This window comes from Haemaphysalis longicornis, unplaced genomic scaffold (assembly GCF_048455015.1).
Source record: "Haemaphysalis longicornis isolate Haplotype H1 unplaced genomic scaffold, Haemaphysalis longicornis Haplotype H1 scaffold_1, whole genome shotgun sequence".
Lineage (NCBI taxonomy): Eukaryota > Metazoa > Arthropoda > Arachnida > Ixodida > Ixodidae > Haemaphysalis > Haemaphysalis longicornis.
Genome location: NW_027526203.1, coordinates 313107235 through 313128968, shown reverse-complemented (window position 1 = coordinate 313128968; position 21734 = coordinate 313107235). Strand labels below are relative to the sequence as shown.

The window sequence follows — 21734 nt, the reverse complement described above, 5'->3', positions numbered from 1 at the left end:
TTGTCTTGAGCCTCAGCTGGGCTGCGACGTTGTTTTGAACAGTGTGTTGCAAAGCACAGTACGAGCGTGGGAAAGCGTGGGTCGGATGCTTCGGGGGCCGCCTGCACGTGCGTTTAGCCATTAGCAGGTTGTAAAACCATTTGGTCCGGCGAGCGGCTGGAGACGGGGAGCTGGAGCTGTCAACTGTGGTTAGACAGTGGCCGATTTATGGCGATAGCTTTCCTTTTGTTGGCCAGTGCGCGCGCGGAGTGTAGGCGTGCGAGGGTGCGCACGTTGCGGCCCGGGATGGGCGCGGCAGAGGCGACGCCTGAGCCGGCCGCCGTGTCCGTTTGTCCCTACGCGCTGTTTCTGGCCCACGGTCCAATTAACGGGGCATCGCCTGTCAACGGCGGAGAATCTTGGGGACGCGCCGGGTCGTTAAGACGGATGTTTATGGGTTTCAGCTGCCTTGAGTAGCTGTCCTGTCTCGGACGAGATGCGTGGGAACAGGCGATGCAGAACGCGTTCGTGGAAGCGTGTGCCTGGCGCTTGCACGTGTTTTCGCGGGTTTTTGAGTGTTTATCGTGTTTGTTTGGTTTGCTTTTGATCCTTTCCTTTTTTTTCTGGAGAGAGAGAGAGTGACCAGTGTTTGAGGGTTACGGGGGGCGTTGCCCACCGTGGTTTAGGCCCGGATTTACTAATCCATCCTATCAGGTGCCCAGGAGATACCGATTGGCCTGTGTATCGGGGGTGGGGCCTAAGTAACCCATTAAAACCACGAGACACGAGGTCTCGGGGTCGAATCCTCAGGGTTTTAATGTGCTATGCACGGCCAGCGTATTGCCGGGCTAGCCAGGTCAGGCTAGGGAGGATCTCACCACTTGGGTAGCCTTAAGTCAGGGTCCGTCGCTGACGGGGGGTGCCGCGGGCACAAAGTCTTAGCTGACCTAGGAACCCACTTTATTTCTTACTCTGTCTACTTCAGTCAGTAAATATCCTGTACATGTCTTCCGTGTAAATATACAGTTTTAAAACCCTCAACAACTCTCAACGTCGTCGTGTCATCAGTGCCGTCACCATCAGGCACCAACGCAGACCATCGGAAGTCTTCTACACGCCACAACATCGGCGCATTGAAGCAAGAAGCAACGAACCAAGCATTTACTGGCTCATCCTCAGAAACTTCGCAGTTAAAGAAAAAATTCGTCCTGGTCCAGGATTCGAACCCGGGACCACCACCGGGTTCTTCAACTGCAAAGTTTCTGAGGAAGCTGTACAGCTTTCCTTTACCGCGTCATACAACCGATCGTCACGGCCGTCTTTTTCTGTGACCACACCACAATCTTGAAACATAGCAGCAGACGATAGCGTTGCGGCGGTGATAGCCGCCGGGACGGTGATGGTGGTGGTGATGATGATGATTGGGTTTTTATGGCGCAAGGCCGGCTAAGGGCAAAGAGCGCCAAGGAAAATTTATTTTATGAGGACGAAGTGATAGCAAATGTAAAACATTTAACTAAAAATATACGTGAAATGACATAAAAGACAATGTAGATGACTGGTGTAAAGGGCCATGGTGTTAACATGCATGGTAAGTGATGAGGTGTAAAAACTGGACATCGCTAAGAAACTTAAAAGTACGCTTGTGGGTAATTATGGGGGTCATTTCCTAAAAAGTACGATGGGTGTAGTGGAATGTGTTGTCTGTATACTTGTGAGAAGTGTCTGTGTCGTGTTGCTTTTAATGCCTTGCATTGTACGAGGATGTGGATCACGGATAGGCCGTCTCCACACCTGCTAAACAGAGGTCTTGGAGATCCAGTGAGCAGGTAGGAGTGTGTTGCATGTGCGCGCCCTCCGTAATCTAGCAAAGGCGATATTGTCCCAAGTGTGGCTTTATTACGTGTAACTTGTTGTCTGTCTGTGCACTCCAGTGTGTTTGCCATTTTTTGCGAACTTGTCTGATGTGTGGCTTGATGTCGGTATAGGGTAATGTTGTTATGTCTACTCTATTCAAGAGTGTAGCTGCAGCAGCCATTTGATCCGCGGCTTCATTCCTGGCTATACCACAGTGGCCAGGGACCCAGCAAAGAACCAGTTCAAATTTGTGGGCATAAACAGACATAATGGCATTGAAGACAAGATTGAGTACATGGTTTTTGGAAGGCTTTGGTGACAATGCACGCACAACACTTAGGGAATCTGTACAGATAATGGATTTCGGACTATGACTTTGAAGGATACGATTAGCAACAAGAAGTATACCATAGGCCATGGTTTCTCAAAGTGGGTTCCGCGGAACCTAGGGGTTCCGCAGGCCCCTCCTCAGGGTTCCGCGAGCCACTGATAAATTTTCCCTGGTTCCACAGTCGCAAAGTATTATGTGGTGAACTTGAGGTGCGATCGATCTAAGGAACCTCCATTACTCACGCCTGAGTGTCTGTAAGCACATCTCGGCGCATAACAGAAATGCGCGAGCTGCGCAATAAATCTCGCCAGCAGCTTGTAGCCAGCCAGACTCCGAAAACGGGCCACATGGTTAAACTATTGCACTTGAATCTCGGCCTTATATTACCCCCACGCGCATTTCTCCTGTTTGGAGATAGGTGCCGCTAGCGTACGCATTCGCGTAAAGTCGACGGCAAAAAAAACGATACCCTTGCTTGCTTTTGAATTTATTGCACGTTAATGTAGCATGAACGGAATGAAAAATGGCGGGAGGGGGGGGGGGGGGGGGGGGATTCCTTGGCACTTAACGGAACTTAACACGGTTCCCTGGGACCAACATGCTTGAGAACCCCTCTGCCTTAGGCCTCTGCCGTAAAGATACTAGTATGTATTACTATTCAGAGTTCTACTGACATTAAGGCCGGGTCCATGCGCAGCGCATGACACAGAAGTGGCCGTTTTGGAGGCATCAGTATAAAATTCAGCACACTGGTATTTTTGCTGCAGATACAAGAAGTGCTGCAGGATTGCACATGTGGGCACTCGGTTTTTCTCTATATGTGCAAAAGATGTGTCGCATAATACAGGGTGGAGATTGTTGTTTGTCAGCACCATATGAAGTATGTGAGAGAACCTTGAGTATAGTCATAGCCTTCAAGCATTTATGTCTCAGTTGCTTGATATGTGGGATGAATGTGAGCTTTTCGTCAAGGACTACACCTAGGAACTTGTGTTCATTTCTGACTGGAATCAAGACACCATTGAGTTTGATGTCTGGATCCGGCCGAATGCCACGCCTTTCCGAAAACAAAACACAAGTACACTTTCCTGGATTACATTAAGGGGAGACGTGGGTCTTGAAATGAACTTTTTTATTAATTGGTCTGTGATAATGAAAATCACTGTGCATATGTGTTTTGTCTTCCTCATTTCAAATATGTAATTAGTTTTCAAGTGGTAGAATTATTTTTTGAGTTATAAAGAAAACACTGGAGCCTAATTAAGTAATTTCTTACGGGCCTTTAAGGAACTTTTTATTCAATTTTTTTAAAAATAAATGGTATGGATGTGTAGCTTAAGACCTGCCATGCATGCTGAAGCTATTTATATTCCTGTAAAGATAGTTGATTGGATAGAATTAATCTAATTATGCCAAGTACAGTTTTCTGAAAACTTAATGAACTCTAATTATTACTCATAACATTTATTTGAGGCAAAATGAGCCAATTAAAATAGCTTCAGCATGCAGTTCATTTTATCCCGAATTCAACGGTATAACACTTGTAGAAATCCTTTGAAAAAAACTACCTCAAAACCCCTGTAAGGCTAGGCACATATGCAAAAAAAGGGAAGCTGAGAAAATCGCAGTTGAAGTTTTACTACAAGTGACAGTTTTATCTATTGAGCATATGAAAAAAAGAAAGGTTCTAGAATGTAGCTCGCGTTTCGCTCAACACGAGCATACCAAGTTTGCTGAAATCAGTTGGTGGGAAAATTATGAAATCCTCTGTCTTCAGATGGCACCTGGCAGAAAAACTGAACAAAAGCAAAGCCAGAACGTTGCTTCACTTTTTATGCTGTTGGCATCGCGCCGTCTCTCTTTGGCGACTAGGGCTGAGGTGCCGAGCGTGCACCACAGTTGTAAACGCTATTTTGTTATGTTACTGCTTCATTTGTAGCAATCAAATCGGATTTGCATCGCGTGAAGTGAGTTGCAGCGAAGGGGCTGGTAACGGAATGCCCGCCACTGTTCTGTAACGTGCATGTGCTTGGCTAGTGGGATAACCACGTTTTCGGTTTAATCTACTCGTATATCACGTCACCAACGTACATTGTGCACAGTGCGAACATTTATAATTCTCAAATCGCTCATCTATATGGTAACCTGCCGACGAGGAAGCGCGCGCTGGAGTGCGGGCCGAACCGCCGCAGCATCGTTGATAACAGAATGAACACAGTTCCCTTGCGACGTTGGCATGCGGCATCCTCCACTTTATCATTTCTTTTCTTTCTATTTGCTGCTGATCGAAAGATAGACGCACCTTAGTGCCCCCGCAGGCGTAATCATATCGCTACGCTACCGTCTCGGCAGCCCGCGCGGGCGCTAAGCCTACCTCCGTCTCGGCGCCGTTCTCGCGATAAGTCGTCGTCACAGGAGCAGAAAATCGTATTTCAGGCGCTTTTAATAATGCCTGTTCTTCCTTTCGGTTATCGATAGGCATCTTTACTTTATTTTTACGCCATGCGGGGCTTTTGCCGGTCCTCGCATAGACGAATACATGAGCCGTTGCCCTGTGATGAGAGTGCCGAGCAGACGACCCACGGCGCCCAGCCAATGAGGTTGCGCCCTGCGGTCACGTGCAGTCAGTAACCAATTAGGCGGCGCGATCCGGCTCTTTTCTACCCCGGTTTTACTCGCAACCAACGGACGAAACGGAGTGGTTCTGGCGGGGAATTGAAAACGAAAAGACGCGCTTTCGAATGAGACCAAGATGGAAGCCGTGGCGCATGTAGAACCCGAGGGGCGAGTCGTCGAAAAAATGCTATTTTCGCGTCGAATCTTGGCCGATTTTAGCGGGCGTCGGTGCTATAAATTGATATTATGGCTCAAATACGTACTCCTGGGTCTGGATATTTTGCTAACCCGTAGAAAAATAGCTCTACTTTCCGAAAATGGCGATTTCTAAAAATCGATTTTTTGACCAAATTTCGGGATTCCAAGACCCGCGTCTCCCCTTAAAAACCATTGCTATCTGCCCAGGCAGCTAGCTTGTTAACACCAAGCTGGACTTGGCGCTCGCAGATAGACAGGTTACAAGACTTAAAGGATAATTGTATGTCGTCTACATAGATTGAACAGGAAAATGATGGTGGCAATGCCTTTCTGAGTGAATTCATTTTCACAAGAAACAAAGTGCAACTCAAAACTCTGCCTTGCGGCATGCCATTTTCCTGCACATGAACCTTAGAGAGTGCACTTCCCACCCTTACACGAAAGGTTCTTCCGGACAAGTAACTGGCAAGCGTGTTTATCATATTACCCGACATGCCAAAGGACTTCAGGTCGCTGAGAATGCCGTACCGCCACGCAGTGTCATATGCTTTTTCCAGGTCAAAGAATACTGTCATACAATACTGCTTGTGGAGGAAAGCATCTTCGACATACGACTCCAATGCAACTAGTTGATCGTTGGTGAATCGTCCCGCTCTGAAGACTGCCTGGCACCTCTTGAGAAGGCCATTGTACTCAAGAAAGTACACCAGTCTCCTGTTTACCATCTTCTCGAAGAGCTTACACAGGCAACTTGTCAGTGCAATGGGACAGTAACTTGCGGGAGAGGAAGGGTCCTTCCCCTCCTTCAAAAACGCCATTACGATGGCCTCCCTCCAAGACCACGGAAGGCGCCCCAAAAGAATATTTTGTTGTAGAGGTGAATGAGTGTTTCAAGTGTGTCTGCATGTAAGTGTTGTATCATAGTGTAAGTAATGTTGTCTCCACCTGGAGCTGAAGGCTTACAAGTACTGAGTGCAACCTTCAGCTCATGAAGTGAAAAGGGGTGTTGTAAGAGGAGGTGGACTTATTATCTCGCATGGACTTCTTCTCACAGGATGTTTTGTGTTTCATGAAAGTGTTGGTGTAGTGTGCTGAACTGGACACATGTTGAAAGTGTTGTGCGAGTGTGTTAGCCAGGTCTTCCAGTGTGTCCCCTGTTGTACTAACCAGGGGCAGGCTGTGTGTTTGTTGTCCTTTGAGTTTTCGTGTGTGTGCCCAGACTTTGTGAGTATCAGTGTATGCATTTATGGATGTGAGAAAGGTGCGCCAACTCTCCCTGTTTTCCTCATGGCGCACGCGCTTCCCAAGTGCTCTTGCCCATTTAAAGGAGACAAAATTATCCGACGTGGGGTACCGACGAAGGACACCCCATGCCTTGTTCTGAGCCTCCCGGGCTTGCCTGCAGTCCTCGTTCCACCAGGGCCTCCTGGGGTTGCGCGGGGCACCGGACACCTAGGGAATGGACTTTTCGGCAGTGTCGAGAATATGTGCCGTAAATAGTTGGGCAGCTTCTTCCCCGTGTAGGTGTGTAATGGATGTGTGATGTAGTCTGGATGTTTCTGTAAATGTACTCCAGTTAGCTCGAGCTTCATTGAACCTTTTATGGGAAGGGGAACTGTTTGGGCCATTACCTATGTGTGCTAATGTGGTTGGGATGTGGTCGCTGCCATATGGGTTAGTGCCAACGTCCCACTCAAGAGATGGAAAGAGTACTGCAGAGCCAATAGCAAAGTCGAGGTGTGAGTAAGTGTTGTGTCCAATACTATGGTATGTGGGCTAGTTTTTGTTAAATAGGCATGCTCCTGAAGATGTTAAAAATTTCTCAATGAGGCGACCACGGGCATCCATGTGGGAAGAGCCCCAGAGTGGATTATGTGCATTGAGGTCGCCTATGAGAATGAAGGGCTCGGGTAGCTGACCTACAAGGCCCTCGAAATCAGAGCTGAAAAGATGGAAGTCAGGGGCGATGTAGATGGAGCATACCGTTATCAACCTATTAAAGAGACACTGAAGTGATCTGTAAACAATGTGGGATTACGAGCGCAAACTGTAGTCCGGAGTCCCTGGGCCCTGTTTCGACCACTCTGTGCGCGTTTACGCAAATTTATTTAGTAGAAAAATCAATTCGAAAATGCTGTCCTCCTCTCTTTGCGCTCGCCCATTTTCTGTGGCGTTTTCGCGTGCGACAGCAGGAGAGGAGCTGACAATTGGCTGCGCTACTGCACGGCTCGCCGACCTTCCGCGACCGCGTCAGTCGGCCCACCGTTTAGTCCGCCGGCCGCCAACGGGTCGTCGCAATTCGCTCAATCAGTTGAAACTAAGCCACAACACGTTTGGGAATGGAAGAATGCACCTTTATTTACTTCGTTAGTTTGTACACTGTATCTAGCTCCAAGTCAAGGTCGCTTCACACAAGCGCTGCACAAGCGCACATGCGACGCTTCGCTGACTGGTACGCCAGTAGGAAAATATAAGGCCTCTTGAAGGGGGAGAAGAGTGAGCGAAGTCAATATAGGTACTAAGGAAATAAAATCAACTGATATTTTTACCGTACAGCGTAAAACTAGGGTGCGGGAAGCACTTTTTTGCGCTGGGCGAACAAGCAGAGCGGTCAGCAGCACGACTACACATCTGCGAACGCTTTCCCGTCTACAAAATGCAATTGCTAGACGTGAGCTATTGTGGAAACTCGGGGGACGCTTACTGCACGAGCGCAATACAACAAATAGTCACCTAAGCTGCTTGAAATACTAAAACTAAATAAAAGTGTAAACTGGTTATACATTATATACCTTATCTTTTCCATCGCCGCCAGCGGCCGCCTGTGGCCTAGTTGTCTGGGGTGCTAGGTATGTCATCGCAAGTGTTTTGCCATTCACAAGTTCGAATCGCCGCGGGTACATGCTTTTTTTTTTTTTATGAGTTCACTTTTTTGTTTTTCGCCGATGTTTTCTATACTGAGTTCACCTTTTTTTGGGCCGCAACGTTCATTGCTCCACCAACTAGTCCACAGAACTCGCACAGGCTGGCACTGCCGCGCTAGCGAGTGCTCATTGGCGTGCTGTTGCCATAAGCACCGACTGCTTGCGGGCAGTGGGCACAGGCCAGAATCAACAGACCCTTGGCCTGGTGCGAACACGCTTTTTACGATACAGGCATGGGCGAGGCAAGCTCCAAATATGGGGGAAAAGCGCATACATTTGAGCGTCTGCGGGGACGCGGAGGGCGTTCATGCACTGCGTAGGCCTCAGATAGTGAATGCTACGATTCCAAGCCGTCCTGGGAGGCTTATCTTATGCATTTTACAGCCGACAACATGGCAGAAGCGCGGTACTACGATAACTGGGATATTGAGAATGCCCATCCAACGACGCCATCGAATGTCAAACATGTTGTTTTACAGACCGAAACCGAAACTTGTTTGATTGCTAACCTTGGGCATCGTCCAATCACGGCGCCCCCTCCTCCCAACGTCACAGCTTAGTTTGTGCGGCCGCCGCAAACCGCGCATGGTAGTTTTTCTTCTTTCGCGCTTTGTAAAATAATTACCGATTTGTCAACCGGATAAACGATGAAAAGTGTGCTAATTTGAGCCAGTCTACACAGTGCAAGCAAAAACGGGAGCTTGACAAATTCACTTCAGTGTCCCTTTAAATATCGTGTGGATGGCTACAGCCTCAAGGACAGAGTTCAAAGAGAGGGGCTGGCATGTTAATGATTTCCGGGCGACAATGGCCACATCACCCGAAGAGTGTGTGCAGCCAACCCTGTCCTTTCTGAATACCATGTACAGCGCTCACGGATTGAAACGCGACACTGCGAGCGCGTGGCCTGCAGTACATGCAGCGCCGCCCGTGGACGTCCGTGAAAGCTAGGTGTTGCATTGTGGTATACCACGAGGGTGAGAGCGTTTTAACTGTAGGCTTGCTGCTTTCGGTAGCCAATAAGCGGGGCTGTGGTTCCCCGCAGCGACAGCGGTGCGCTGCGAGCCTGGAGCGCGTTTGTGCGCCGGTGATAGCCGCCCGGCGATCCGTGCAGCCAATTTAGCGACATCGTCTGCTCGGGCGCTCTTCTTACGCGTGCCCTTACGATGCAACACAGATAATGTGCATGTAAGGCACGGTCACGCTTATCTGAATAAAACGAGCGTCTGAACGAAGGAACAGCCAACTTTATTCCATGATATAAACTAAAAAAAAAGAGGAGAGCCGACGAAGTACTAACGCACTGCACCACACGCGAACGTGCCTGCAAAGGCGTCTTTCCTTTTATTTAGTTTGCATCCTGGAATAATGTTTGCTGTTCCTTCGCACAGAATTTACTTTTATTCAGATGAGGGTGACTGTGCATTACATGAGCATTACTGTGCCGCATTGCAAGGGCACGCGTAACAAGAGCGCGCTCACACGAAGTCGCGAAATCGGCTGCCACAGCCGGGATACCTACCGTCGGCGCACAAACGCGTTCCAGTGCTCCAGGCTCGCAGCGCCCCACTGTCGCTGCGGGGAACCACAGCCCCGCTCATTGGCAACCGGAAGCAGTAAGCCTACGGTCAACACGCTCTCATCCTCGCGGTATACCACAATGCAACACCTAGCTTCCACGGGCGTCCACGGGCGGCGCTGCATGTTCCGGCAGCCATGCGCTCGCCGTGTCGCGTTTCAATCCGTGAGCACTGTACCTATTTAAAAAATTTGTTTGTTTGGAATTGAGGTGTGTTCCTTGGCGACACATGACGCCTGGCCGATTAGCATGTAGCATCTCGTAAACATCGTCAAGATTTTTAAGGAGGCCTCTGCAATTCCACTGAATGTTTTCTGTTCCCAATATTTACGTTTAAGGATGACTGGAGTGTGTGTGTGTGTGTGTTCATGTGTTGTCTTTCGGGGATGTTATTCTGGGATTGGGCTTTTTGGGCCTTTCTGTTGGCTTGGAAGTCGGAGGCCCCTCGGGCTGCGTTGCAGGCAGAAACGGCCCCACATCCATCTCCTCGTCAGATGTCAGGGGGGTGCCCAACAGACAGGGCCCCCTGGACTTGGCACTCTTTGGGGTGCCCTTTGCTTGAGCCGCCACCGCCAAGGGCGTCCGGAGCGCCACAGGTGGCAAGGGCGGTGCGGCAGTGGTAGGATCCGATGTGGGACCCCCTGTGTCCATCCCCTCGGCACCCTCCAACGCACTGGAGGAGGAGGAGGCAGAGGCGGGAGCGGCATCGGTACCGATGGAAGCGGTTGGCACCACAACCTCTGCTGCCTTAGCAGGCGGTGTGGTAACGGGTTGGGCGGGCGGGACCAGATCAGACTCATTGAACTGGGTCCCTGTGGAAACCAGATGCCACTCCCCCTGGCGAGCTGCGTCGGCATACTTACCCAGAGGGAAGAGGCGAACCTCTTTCGCGCCTCTGGGAAGGAGCTGTTCTTGGTTACCTTGATGTTTATTATATTTTTCTCCAGTTGAAGTTTTTCACATTGGCAGGAGTACGCCGCATGCGGCCCACGGCAGTTCACACAAGTGAGGGTGTCGGATGGACAATTGTCACTCGGATGATCTTGTGCCGCGCATTTTGCACAGGTTGTTCGGCCACAGCAAGAGTTTGTACCGTGCCCGAACCGCTGGCACTTAAAACAGCGCCGTGGGTTCGGGATGTAGGGACGGATGGAGCACCGGATAAAGCCTGCATTTATATGTTGTGGAAGTGCTGAGCGGTCAAAAGTCAAGACAATGTGCTTGGTGGGAATCTCCTTGTCATCTCTGCCGATGGTGATGCGTCTCACGGCAGTGACGCCCTGGTCCTCCAAGCCCGCAAGGAGATCCGCATCCGTTTCGTTCAGCAGATCTGGCTCGGATATCACACCCTGCGAGCTGTTGAGGCTCCAACGGGGTGTGACCCTGATGTCCAGATCAGCCAGCCTAGTTTGAGCTAGAAGCTTTGTGGACTGCTGCTTGTCATTTACCTCGATGAGGACTTCACCAGTCCTTTGTTTTTTGGCCTTATACAATTTTCCAATTATGGCTTCAAGATATTTTGCGATCAAGAAGACTGACTGCGATGCAAGAGGGTGGGCTGGACTGAGGGATTCCATGACAAGAAATCGAGAATAATTATCCGGTACAGGAAAGGTTAAAGGAGCACTGACGCCAATTTTCGGCATTAATATTATTGCACAGTTTGCTTCCTTCACTCAACAGAATACCCTGGATGAAATATGAGCGGCCTGCGACGCGAAGAACATAGTTTAATTGGATCTCATTTATCGCGCCGAAGGAGCAGCGCGCGGAGCGGCACTCAGCAAATGGAGATCAGCGCGACATCATCCAGGGAGAGCCAAAAGAAGTGACGCGGCAGCGCTTGTCAAAAAAATTCCCCGCATTTCCCCGAGGGGAAGAATGTGAAAGTGCGAATGCACGAGTTGAATTTGCGCGGTTCGGTAATGTTCGCGAAAGAGAGATCACACACACACACACACAACTACAAAGAAAGAAAGATGCATTTATTCACAGACACCTATTTGTGTTGTCGTTGTACTTGATTGCTAGAGCGGATCTCAGCTTTGAAATTTCGTGTCAGTACTCCTTTAAGCGGGTGCATTAGCCCTTCTCACGCCCGATTCTTGGCCAATCCCCCACGTGGGTATGTGCCATGTCAGCGGCCAGGCAGCGCGCGCCCATCTCCCCCCGTTGCCAAGGAAGACGAGGAGATTCCTGGCCAATCCCCCACGTGGGTATGTGCCATGTCAGCAGCCAGGCTGCGCGCGCCCATCTCCACGTGCGCGGACATCGCCGGTGGACGCAGGTTCAGGGTCGCTTACACTTAAAAGCTCGTTGACGTCACTTCATGCACGCGGCCCCACGAGCGGCGAGGGGGCGCAACACCCTCTCAAGCGGGCGCCGGTGACATCCGCACAAAGCGGTGAGGTCAGGCAGGGAGTCTGTCATATGCGCCGTTCGGGATGAAAGCGCGGGAATTTGAAACAAACGATTTTCAGGCCGTTCAATGTAATTAACTATCGCGCGCTGAAGTATTTGAAGTGCTGTTTCAGGTTCGCCAGGCCATTAAGCATCGATAAAAGCAATAAAAGTGTAACAAAATTTTCGTGTCAGCACTCCTTTAAGGATCCTGGATGGCAAGGGGGAAAAGATACTTCGGTGCGGCCCCTTTTCAGGGACCAATCACGTTGAAGGGGGAGGGGGGGGGGGTTTAGACAATACCATGTAGCATAGTATAATAGCAGGGGACGGGGGTACTTTCTTCACTCGGGTTACCCTGATACCGAGAGAGGTCCCGGAGCTCCTTGCTTGGTAAACAGACAGGGAGCCCATCCACCGGTGCTTGACCTGGGCTCCGATGGTCACCATTTGTGGTTTCTGCCCTTCACCATAAAACTCCTAGCCACGATAGATTACAGCGCGAGTATGAGGGCTCGGGGTCCGTGATGTCGCCAATACCGTCACCAAGATTACTCAAGGTGCTCCGTGTGGGGAGGTGATAACACAACAAAGCCTGCATTGAAGCAGAGAGCTCAACTATGTTACTAAAAGCGATTAAAAGAAATAAATAGGTACGGTTAAAAGATTGTGGGATGTGTAACTCAACATCTGCCTTCTGCTCGCTTTTGGATCAACGATCACCTTGTAATGTTCACGCCAATTTTAATCTGAACAAATGTTTCCCTTGCCAGCTTCATGGCAAGTGTTTTTACATCTTTTATGCGCAATATTTTATAGCTTGGTTGTGAGATCTATGAGCTAAGCGTCAAATTACACTGCAAGTCGTTATAGCTACACATGGATACGTCACTGATTGCTTACGTTTCGCTTACGCAAAAAACATGGCGCATTCACCATGAATTTGTGCAGTCAAGAATAGGGCCCTAATAGATGGACACCACCGTTTGCCGGTGATAATGATGTGGCTGACCGTCTTTACAAGAGGTGCAGACCTGGTTCGCCAAGCTAGAGCTACACCCGATTTATATCCAGTTGACATCGCACAAATGTGCTCTGCTGCTGGTGCGGCGCTGTCATGTATGTGTTGTGAGCACCTGTCATTGCAGTTTTCCTTCTACAATTCTTCAAAGTAAAGCTAAAATAACGCTTTCGTGTTTAGCCTTGAACCCACGTCATTCTCTTAGTCACACAAGTGCACAGTCGCAATAAATGCAAATGTGCACGGCTTGCCTGCCAAGGTCAGTTGTCGCCGTGCCCAGTCAGAGGATAATGCTCCTGCCACAAGCGCGAGGGGTCTTCCGACCGCCTAGCAGCTATCTTCGGTAGATACGTCTTGTTGTACAGCAATATGTTTCGCGACTGCATTTCTTCCCCCCCCCCCTCCCCCCGCGTAACGCGCTTTTTATGTGCAGGTAAAAAACATAACCATTGGTACGTTTGTTATCCAAATAACAATGTAACTGATTGTCAGGACGTAATTGATAGTTGCTCCTTTTTCTAAACATTGCATTATGCTGTTAATGATGCGGATATATACGGGCTATTTTTCTCGCACTTCCTTGGTGTGTTGGGGCAGATTTCGTCTCAACGAATTTCTGCTTCAACAAAATTTTTTTCACATCCCGTCAATTTCATTGTAGAGGGATTCAACTGTATCTAAAAGCGCTGCAGGATGCCATCATAGTAGTGACCCAATAGGTGGGATAGTAAAATAGCATTCTTTTCAAATTTCAGTTAGGCGTACTTTTTGGTTAATTGGCATAGTGAAACTCACTATGGTAACCATTTATTCCTCGGTGGCATACAAACTGCAGTAGGTTTTAGAAAACACACATTATAACTTGCTTTGCAGTTATTTTTACCATTTCTATTCTGGACACTGAACGGCTGTACAGATGTGATGTCATGGTATTCAATTCCAATTTATTCATCACTTAATTCAATTTTTAACTGCGAGTGCTATGTATGGTAACGAATGATGCAAATTGGCATGATCATGGAGTTGCCATAGCAGTTAAACATGGCATAGTTTGCTTCCAAATACTGAATTAAAACACGAGTTCTGAGCAGGTTTTTACGACCATATTACAGTCTACGCTCGTTACAGTGGATCTGGCATCAACGGGCTTCCAGTTACAACAGACCATTTCTGTTGGTTTGTTTGGTCCCCATGCCTTTTAAATGGAGTCCACTCCGCTCATAACGGACCTGGTTGGAGTAGATTATCAGCTACAACAGACTAAATGTTAGGCGAAAATTGTTTAGACTGAATGTTTATAGCGTATTTCCGCGCGGCCGGCACCGGATATGCTTTTTCTTTTGTTTAGTTTGGCAAAAAAACTGTTCTGTCTGGCAAGTGTTGGCAGTCGTGTCATTGACGCAGCCAAGCCAAGCCAGTTTCAGTGGCCTTGACTTGTTTTTTTTTGTGTGTGTGTGTGTGTGTGTGGGTGTGTGCGACCAGCGGTATGAGCGGCAGGGTAGCTGATTTCACTGTCAGATAAATTAACCCTTTGAGGGTCGAATTTTTTCGCCAAATGCATCCCCCCAGGGTCGATTTTTTTTATTGCTGATTTAAATTCTACGGACGAATCTATATCGGGAAAAAATAATCAAACATTTTTTTGGGTGACCGTAAAGTGACAAAAAAAATCCTTTATGTTGTTACATGTGGTTTATTATGGCGTTACACAAGAAAAATTCAAAATATAAATGAGAGAGTAACAAGCCGGCACCTTTTGAGTTCAAAATCAGATAGACATCAGTTTCGCGGGCGCAAAAAGCGGGAAGCGCCCGGAGGATGATAACGAAACCAGCCGCTGCACGCCCGCCGGTGCGCGCCGGCACGCGCGGCCGGATGCGGGAGCGATGGACGGCGCACCGCTCATGAAATACAAAAAAACCGAGAAAAGAGCTTCATCAGTTTCTCAGGCGACCTTGGTCTGTAGCAGGCGCAAGAAGCGAGAAGTGCCCGGCTACTCGGTGGGCGATACCCAACGCGCCCCCTCGTTAGCAGATGCGCAAGCAATACCCGGTGCGCCGCTGAAGTAAATCATAAAAAAATAAAAAGAGCCATCGGCGCAAGAAAAAAATTTGACGTATTTCCGAAGTGTGGCAGCACATGCAAGCAAGAGAAGTTGGCGAAAAAGGCGCTTTTTAAAGATACAAGCGATGCCGTACATGTACGTAATTGACCATTTTGAAAGTGTTTGCCGATGCCGTACATGTACGGCCGTGACCCTCAAAGGGTTAAGCATAATTAACGCTGTCGAACATGAGGAAAAACAGGCTGAAATCGCCAGAAGTAGAGGCCTGTCTAAGCAGACAGTCCCCTCGACCGTCAAGAATAAGGCCGCTGCCGATAAACGCGACTCCCGTGAGATTGAACAACAGCGCTATCGAATATGCAAAGTGGTTCACCCGGAGTCTAGTCTGCCTTGTCAGTTTTTTTTTTATGTAATAAAGAGCTCGGGTTCAGTGAAGTTCGGTCTTTATTATTCCCATGCATGCATTGTTCTCGTTCCGTTCGGTGAAAAAGGTATACCTCAAGTAGAGGGGTTGGTTCCCATACATTGTGTGCAATCTGCCGGTGACCGTGCGCAGTCCAACTGGTCTAACTTTCGATTTCAAAGCTGGCCGCCAGATTATTTCATATCAGCTGTTTCAATGACCAGACTAAAATCATAAAAAATGCGGAAGCTTCCTTGGGGGAACGTCGGGCAGCGATCCGATTTGCTTGACGAACGGTTTCGGGGAATTCCGCCTCGTCACGAAAGGATTGAAAAAGAGCCTAGGCCACGACTGATTTTTGTAGCTGGTTAATAATGGCTACTAGTTATATTCTTGCCTTATTTGCTCAGCTTATCATGCATATTTACACACTTGACCGCATGCGCTAGGCCTTTTCCAGGTGCTGGTGCTAAGCTTTGGAAACAGTTTTTAGGCGATTCTTTGCCCTCACGCGAACACTGTGCAGAGGTGCTGCAGGCGTGTAAAAAGAACAAAGTGTCTGTACTATGTATATGCAATATCGGTCAAAGTACCCACTTTTGCTGAATTCGCCGTTCACGCGAAGCATCAGCGAGTGGCGGCGACGCCATAACTCAAACCACGTGAGCTCGTGTCCCCGCCGGTGAAGGACATTTAAAAATCCCTCCCGCGGCGGAAAAATTAAATTCAAAAGCGAAACTGATAAAATACTTCCTCCTTTACTATTTGGATGGCGTTAGCAGTCCAGAAGAGCTCAGAGAGCACCAAAATTTGAATTTGTGTTCATCGATAGCATACTATCGATGGGAATAGGCGCGGTCACGAAAGTGTTAACAGACATAGGCACCCAACGGTACCACCTGAGTACAACCGGTACTCTGGCTAACAGTAGGCAGTAGTGCAATGCGGCTAAGACTAGTTTGTTACAAGGAAGAACATCACAGCAAGGAAGTACAGTAGAGAAAGCACTCGCGCTGAGTGAGGGCACGAGTAATGCATTGTGGCAAACACTAGTTTGTTAAGAGCAGCAACGTCACAAATTTGTGAGGGCATTCCAGCTAGCTACAGGCACTTGTGCAATGTGGCCAAGACTAGTTTGTTCCGAGGGGGAATACCCCAGCGCGGAAGCAGCAAAAAAATGCACCACGGCTGAGTGCGGGAACTTGTAGGGCAATTTGGCAAAGACTAGTTTGTTACAAGCAGCAGCGTCACAACGAGCATTCCAGCAAACTGCGGGCACTTGTGCAATGTGGCTACTTGTTACAAGGGAGAATGTCACAGCAAAGAAGTGCAGTAGAAAAAGCACTCCAGCTCAGTGCGGGCATAAGTAATGCAACGTGGCAAACATATTTTTACGAGCAGCAACGTCACAAATTCGTGAGGGCATTCCAGCTAACTGTAGACACTTGTGCAATGTGGCTACTTCTTACAAGGGAGAACATCACAGCAATGAAGTAGAAGGGAAGCGCGCCATCTGAGCACGGGCACAAGTACATGCAATGTGGCAAACACTGGTTTGTTATGAGTAGCAACGTCACAAACTTGTGAAGGCGTTCCAGCTAGCTGCAGGTACTTGTGCAATGTGGCCAAGACTAGAGGAGAAATGTCACAGGGTGGAAGTAGCAGAAAAAGCTCTTCAGTTGAGTGCAGGCATAGTAGTGCAACGCGGCAAACGTAATTTTGATACGAGCACTGATGGCACAGAGAAAGTGCTCCAGTTAACATGTGGATAACATTTGTTTGTTACCAGCGAGACAGTGCAGAAAAAATATTCTGGCTGTCTATACACATCGTTAGTTTAGTTTAGTTAGTTTAGTTTATTATTAGGTTAGTTTATTACCAGTGGTGACATTATAGAGAAACCGCTTCGGATTACTACCAGCTCTTGTGCAATGTGAACACCAGCACAGGAAGTGCTAAGGCTGACTGCAGGCACTTGTGGAATGTGGCCCCACACTATGCAGAGATGTCACAGAGAAAGTGCTCATGATGACTGTGAGCACCTGTGGCGCTAACATCAGTGTGCTACCAGCAGGGATCTCATGAAGGAGATGTCAGAAAAAGTGCCCTGGCTGACTACAGGCTCTGACAGTGCAATGTGGCTAACTCCAGGTTGTTACCAGCAGGAAGGCAGCACAGAATGCACTCCAGCCGAAGACAAGTGTACTCACAGCAGAGATGTCCCAGAGGCAATGCTCCAAATGACTGTGCGCACTTATTATGCCATGTGGCTAGCACTACTTCTGTTCCTCGTAGCGACATTACAGAGAAAGTACTCTGGTTGGCTGTGGGAACTTGCTGTGCAATGTGACCAACAGTAGTTTGTTACGTGCTCGTTATCTACATTTTTTATTTCCTTTTACCCCTCACCACAATGCATGCAGCCCCACTGAACAGGTACCATTAACTACACATTATACACACTTGTCATACTTTCTTCCTCCTTTTGCATATTGCTCTTCCACTGCAACTGCTAGCCTCAGCTGCTTCATGTCAGCTTGTCATCACTGCCAGGAAATGTGTGCTGACAGTCCTATTATCTAAACCATGCATTCCCCGATCTATGGGGCATTGGCTCGCTATCAGCGACAAACTTATTTGATGGGATGAACATACGTCAGTTACACACATCTTAACGACCAACATTGCTGCTTTCCCATGCTAAATGTCCCTCCGTGCAGCTCTCGCTATGAAAACAATTTAAAATGTTTCTAAAGGTCCCCAATAATGTGGTTGCAAAATCTGTGGATAGGTGGAAGCCCTCTGCTCCTGCCTATCCGCAAGTTTTTGCACAAGAGCAGAAAAAGCTTGCAGTTCACCCGTTTCACAGACAAGCCTCGTTCAGCAGGTCAAACCAGTCCATCTAACTCAGGCATTCTCATTAGATGTATGAAAAGTATGAGTGTTCAAAAATTTATGGGCCGCTTAGAAAGCCAATCGAGTTACTACAGAAAGACACCGGGGCTGCAGTGACAGCAGTGAGAGGTGGGCTGGGGCCAGGTTGCTTAGTGGGGTCCAGAGCCAGCCACAAGCCGAGGTATTTGCAGGCCGAATTCGGCCCTTGGGCTGAGTTTTGGAGACCTCTGGTTTGATTATGGCTGCATGAGCAGTAGATTCAAGCAAATTCAGCAGGTAACTGCTACCACTGCAAGTGGTATACTCGTATTGCCGACGCTCTAATCTACCCAATGTAGGCCAACTTGCTTTTGCACTGTAGTGTCCCTTCAAAGGACACACAGTTTTACGATGAGCACCAGCGCGAAGCAGCCTGTGACCTCTCCAAAGGTCAATGTAGTTACCTCAGACAGCTCGTATGCGAGGCCCGGTGACAGGTTCTGGGGAGACTGGTTCGGTGGGGTGACAGGAAAGAGGCCCTCTGCCACGTGCTCCCAGCGCTCAGAGCAGCACCACAGCCACGTTGGGTGCACCAGGCGCACGCCCCGCATCCGCCGAGCCTTGTTCACCTGTTCAAGCAAGCCATCCGGTTGAGGGCAATGTATGCACCAAACGGTGCATGCTGACTAGAGCCCCAGAATTGCGAGGCAATGGATGGAAGGCAGTCAAAGAAAGAACGAGTCATGTCTCTATTGTTTCAACACTCCTGGTGTGAACAATATCATAAAGACAGGCCTGCTTCCAAAAAAGCATGGAAAAAAAAACGGCAGCCACACCTGTGTGTTGTTTGGTTAGATACTAGTTGATTAGGTAGCTGGTTAGAACAAGGAAGAGCTCCACTGCCTGTTCTGGACTCACTTTGCTGGCAGCATCTCCTAGTTCCACACCTGATGCTGCTTCACTACGATACTCTATTGCGCGTCCCCAAAAAGGATGTGATGCCATAGATGCCACTTCTGGTCTCGATTTCACTGGTGATGCTGCTTGCATCAGTGCTTTCACCCAAATGGATACTTTTTGATGCCGTAACCTTGTATAGTCGAAGACATCTTAAGAAAGGCAACAGAAGTTGCCCCTGCGTCTCATCACCGCAGTCGGCTGTGCCTCCGCACAGTGCAAAGAATGTGTTACTGCAAGTGTTTTGAACGTGACATGAGCCGTTTCCTTGATTTTTCAGACTTGATCTGCTTATAAACTACTGCAGCGACGACAAAGAAACTACATGACAAAAAGCAGACGATGTCATGCATTAACCCTTCGAGGGTTTTTGCCGTACGTGTACTGCGGCGGTTTTCCGTCCCACAAGGTCTTTGCCGTACGGGTACGATTTCGAGCATCCGTTTGAAATTTCGCGCCATATTAACGATGCATGCTCCCTGGGAGGTGCTGCCACCTCCTGGGACTTGCAAGAAGTGTTTGAAATTTGATTGTGCTACCTTCTTGCGGTGAAAAACAGAACTCTCTGGCTTCGGCGCGTTACGGCGTCTGTACGTGTCAACGTGTTTCGTGGTTTCAGTTTCGCCACGTGATAGCATCGGAGGCGCGCAAAACTTGATCGGCGCTCGCTATCAGGGGCGGCGGAAGTTGATTTCGATCTATATTGGCGCTGCTCTTATCTTGTTTATTACCCACGCTCACTAGGTATTCTTGCCCTCCTTGCTTGGAACTGAAGTAACCTACTCGGAGACTCCGTTGCGGGGGCGGCGGAAGTTGATTTCTATCTATATTGGCGCTGCTATTAGCTTGTTTATCACCGGCGCGCACGAGTTACTCTCGCTCTCCTCGTTTACCGAGTTGCCTTCGAGTTCTTCAGATGCATGGCAAAGCGGCGATATGGCCCAATGAACTGCCCGTTCTGATGACACCGACCGCGTTGACTCTTCTAACTCTGAGTTTGCTCCTTTCACCGAGTCTGAATCGGAAGACAGTCTTTCTTCGGAAGAAGACAGCTCATTTTCAGACACGTGCTTTATGCGTGCAGACTGCGATAAGGCACTGTGCGTAGACCCATGTTTCAAGGAATACCACACCCTGAAATACTATTGAACATTTTTCAGTTCTAAGTGATGCTGACCCCAAAATACTGTTCCTGATAATTTTTTACCATTTAATCTAGTTTTTAGACATTTTGTACATTCCAAATCCGCAATAAACTAATTTGACCACCAGGGAAAGTTTTTTTCAAAAAAATTCGACCCTCAAAGGGCTAAGCAATATTGCCTATTCAAAACATGTGGGCGTGTCGACATCCGGGCTCGTGACTTCGGTGGAGTGATACACTACATCAACTATTGCTGTACGTAACTTGTGCCCGTAACTTGTGCCCGTATAGCAGCTACAAGTGATGTTGCGCTTGTACGCAAGTGCTGCCAGAGCACAGCGGAAACCCTTTCATAAGTGGCAGAAAGAACAGTGTCAGGCAGGGCATTCACATCTTTAATATGCTGACGTGCACCACAAGTATTCACCAATTTTCTTGCTGTTATCCCTTCATCTGGATGTGTATGTGGGGGCTGAAGGCACTGATGTTAATCCATTGCTACCTCCTCTAATACAATGTCCCAAGATTAAACACAGAGAAAAGGTGCGCCGCAGTTTTAGAGTGTCCCATGAGACACAGCGTTTTAAACTTGTACGTGTTAGCAACAAAGCACACAGCAGGATTTTGAATTGCCTCAAATTCATGAGAATCACTAATCCCTAATTTTTGGAATCGCTAATAAGCTGAAACTGAAACTGAACAGCTTCAGTGTTGGGGTCCCAGACCAAGGTGGCATACTCAAGAATTGAGCATATTCACGCAGCACAATGGTTTTCTGGAGGCTTGGAGTGTTTGCACCTAACAATGGGGCACCCCAAAAAATAGCACTCGAAGATTTTTCTTCGACAGCGTCTCAGTCAAACCTGGGTACCAGGTAGAGGTCTGCCAGCATGTAGTTTCTGGAGGCCAGGGTGGAAACTTTGGAGCATCATTGGCAGCATCAAGAGGTACATACACGACAAGGAGTGCTTAGGCGCCTTCAGATTTTTTTTTTTGTGCAGCTGAGCTATTCAATGAAAATTTTTCCAAAAAATTAACAAGCATCCCTTAATGTTTTTTAACATAATTTCACAATTCTCTATTTTTTAGCACAATTTCATAAATCTCAATTTTTATTTTGATTGACTGTGGGGTTGAATGTGCCGAAGCTGCACCTAGGCAATGAGGTGCGCCGTAGTGGAGGGCTCCAGATTAATTTTGACCACCTGGACATCTTTAATGTGCAACTAAATCTAGACACAATGGCATTTTCACTTTTCGCATCCATCAGAAAAGCAGGCACCACGGCCGGGATTGAACCCACGACCTTGTGTTTTGCAGCACAATGCCACAGCGAGTGAGCCACCGCGGAGGGTCAAATCTCAATTTCTTGCGTGCAAACACAAA

At 48.3% G+C, this 21734-nt stretch overlaps 1 protein-coding gene across 3 annotated transcripts in view; it reads right to left on the bottom strand.

Annotated features, from left to right (window-relative positions):
- The window catches only part of Fcp1 (RNA polymerase II subunit A C-terminal domain phosphatase Fcp1), an 85179-nt gene that overhangs the window by 43591 nt on the left and 19854 nt on the right, over window positions 1-21734 (bottom strand). For all 3 annotated transcript variants that reach the window (XM_077682037.1, XM_077682030.1, XM_077682044.1), the window contains exon 9: window positions 18712-18876. In XM_077682037.1, the coding sequence (XP_077538163.1) occupies window positions 18712-18876 (165 nt within the window). The remainder of the gene's footprint in view (window positions 1-18711; window positions 18877-21734) is intronic.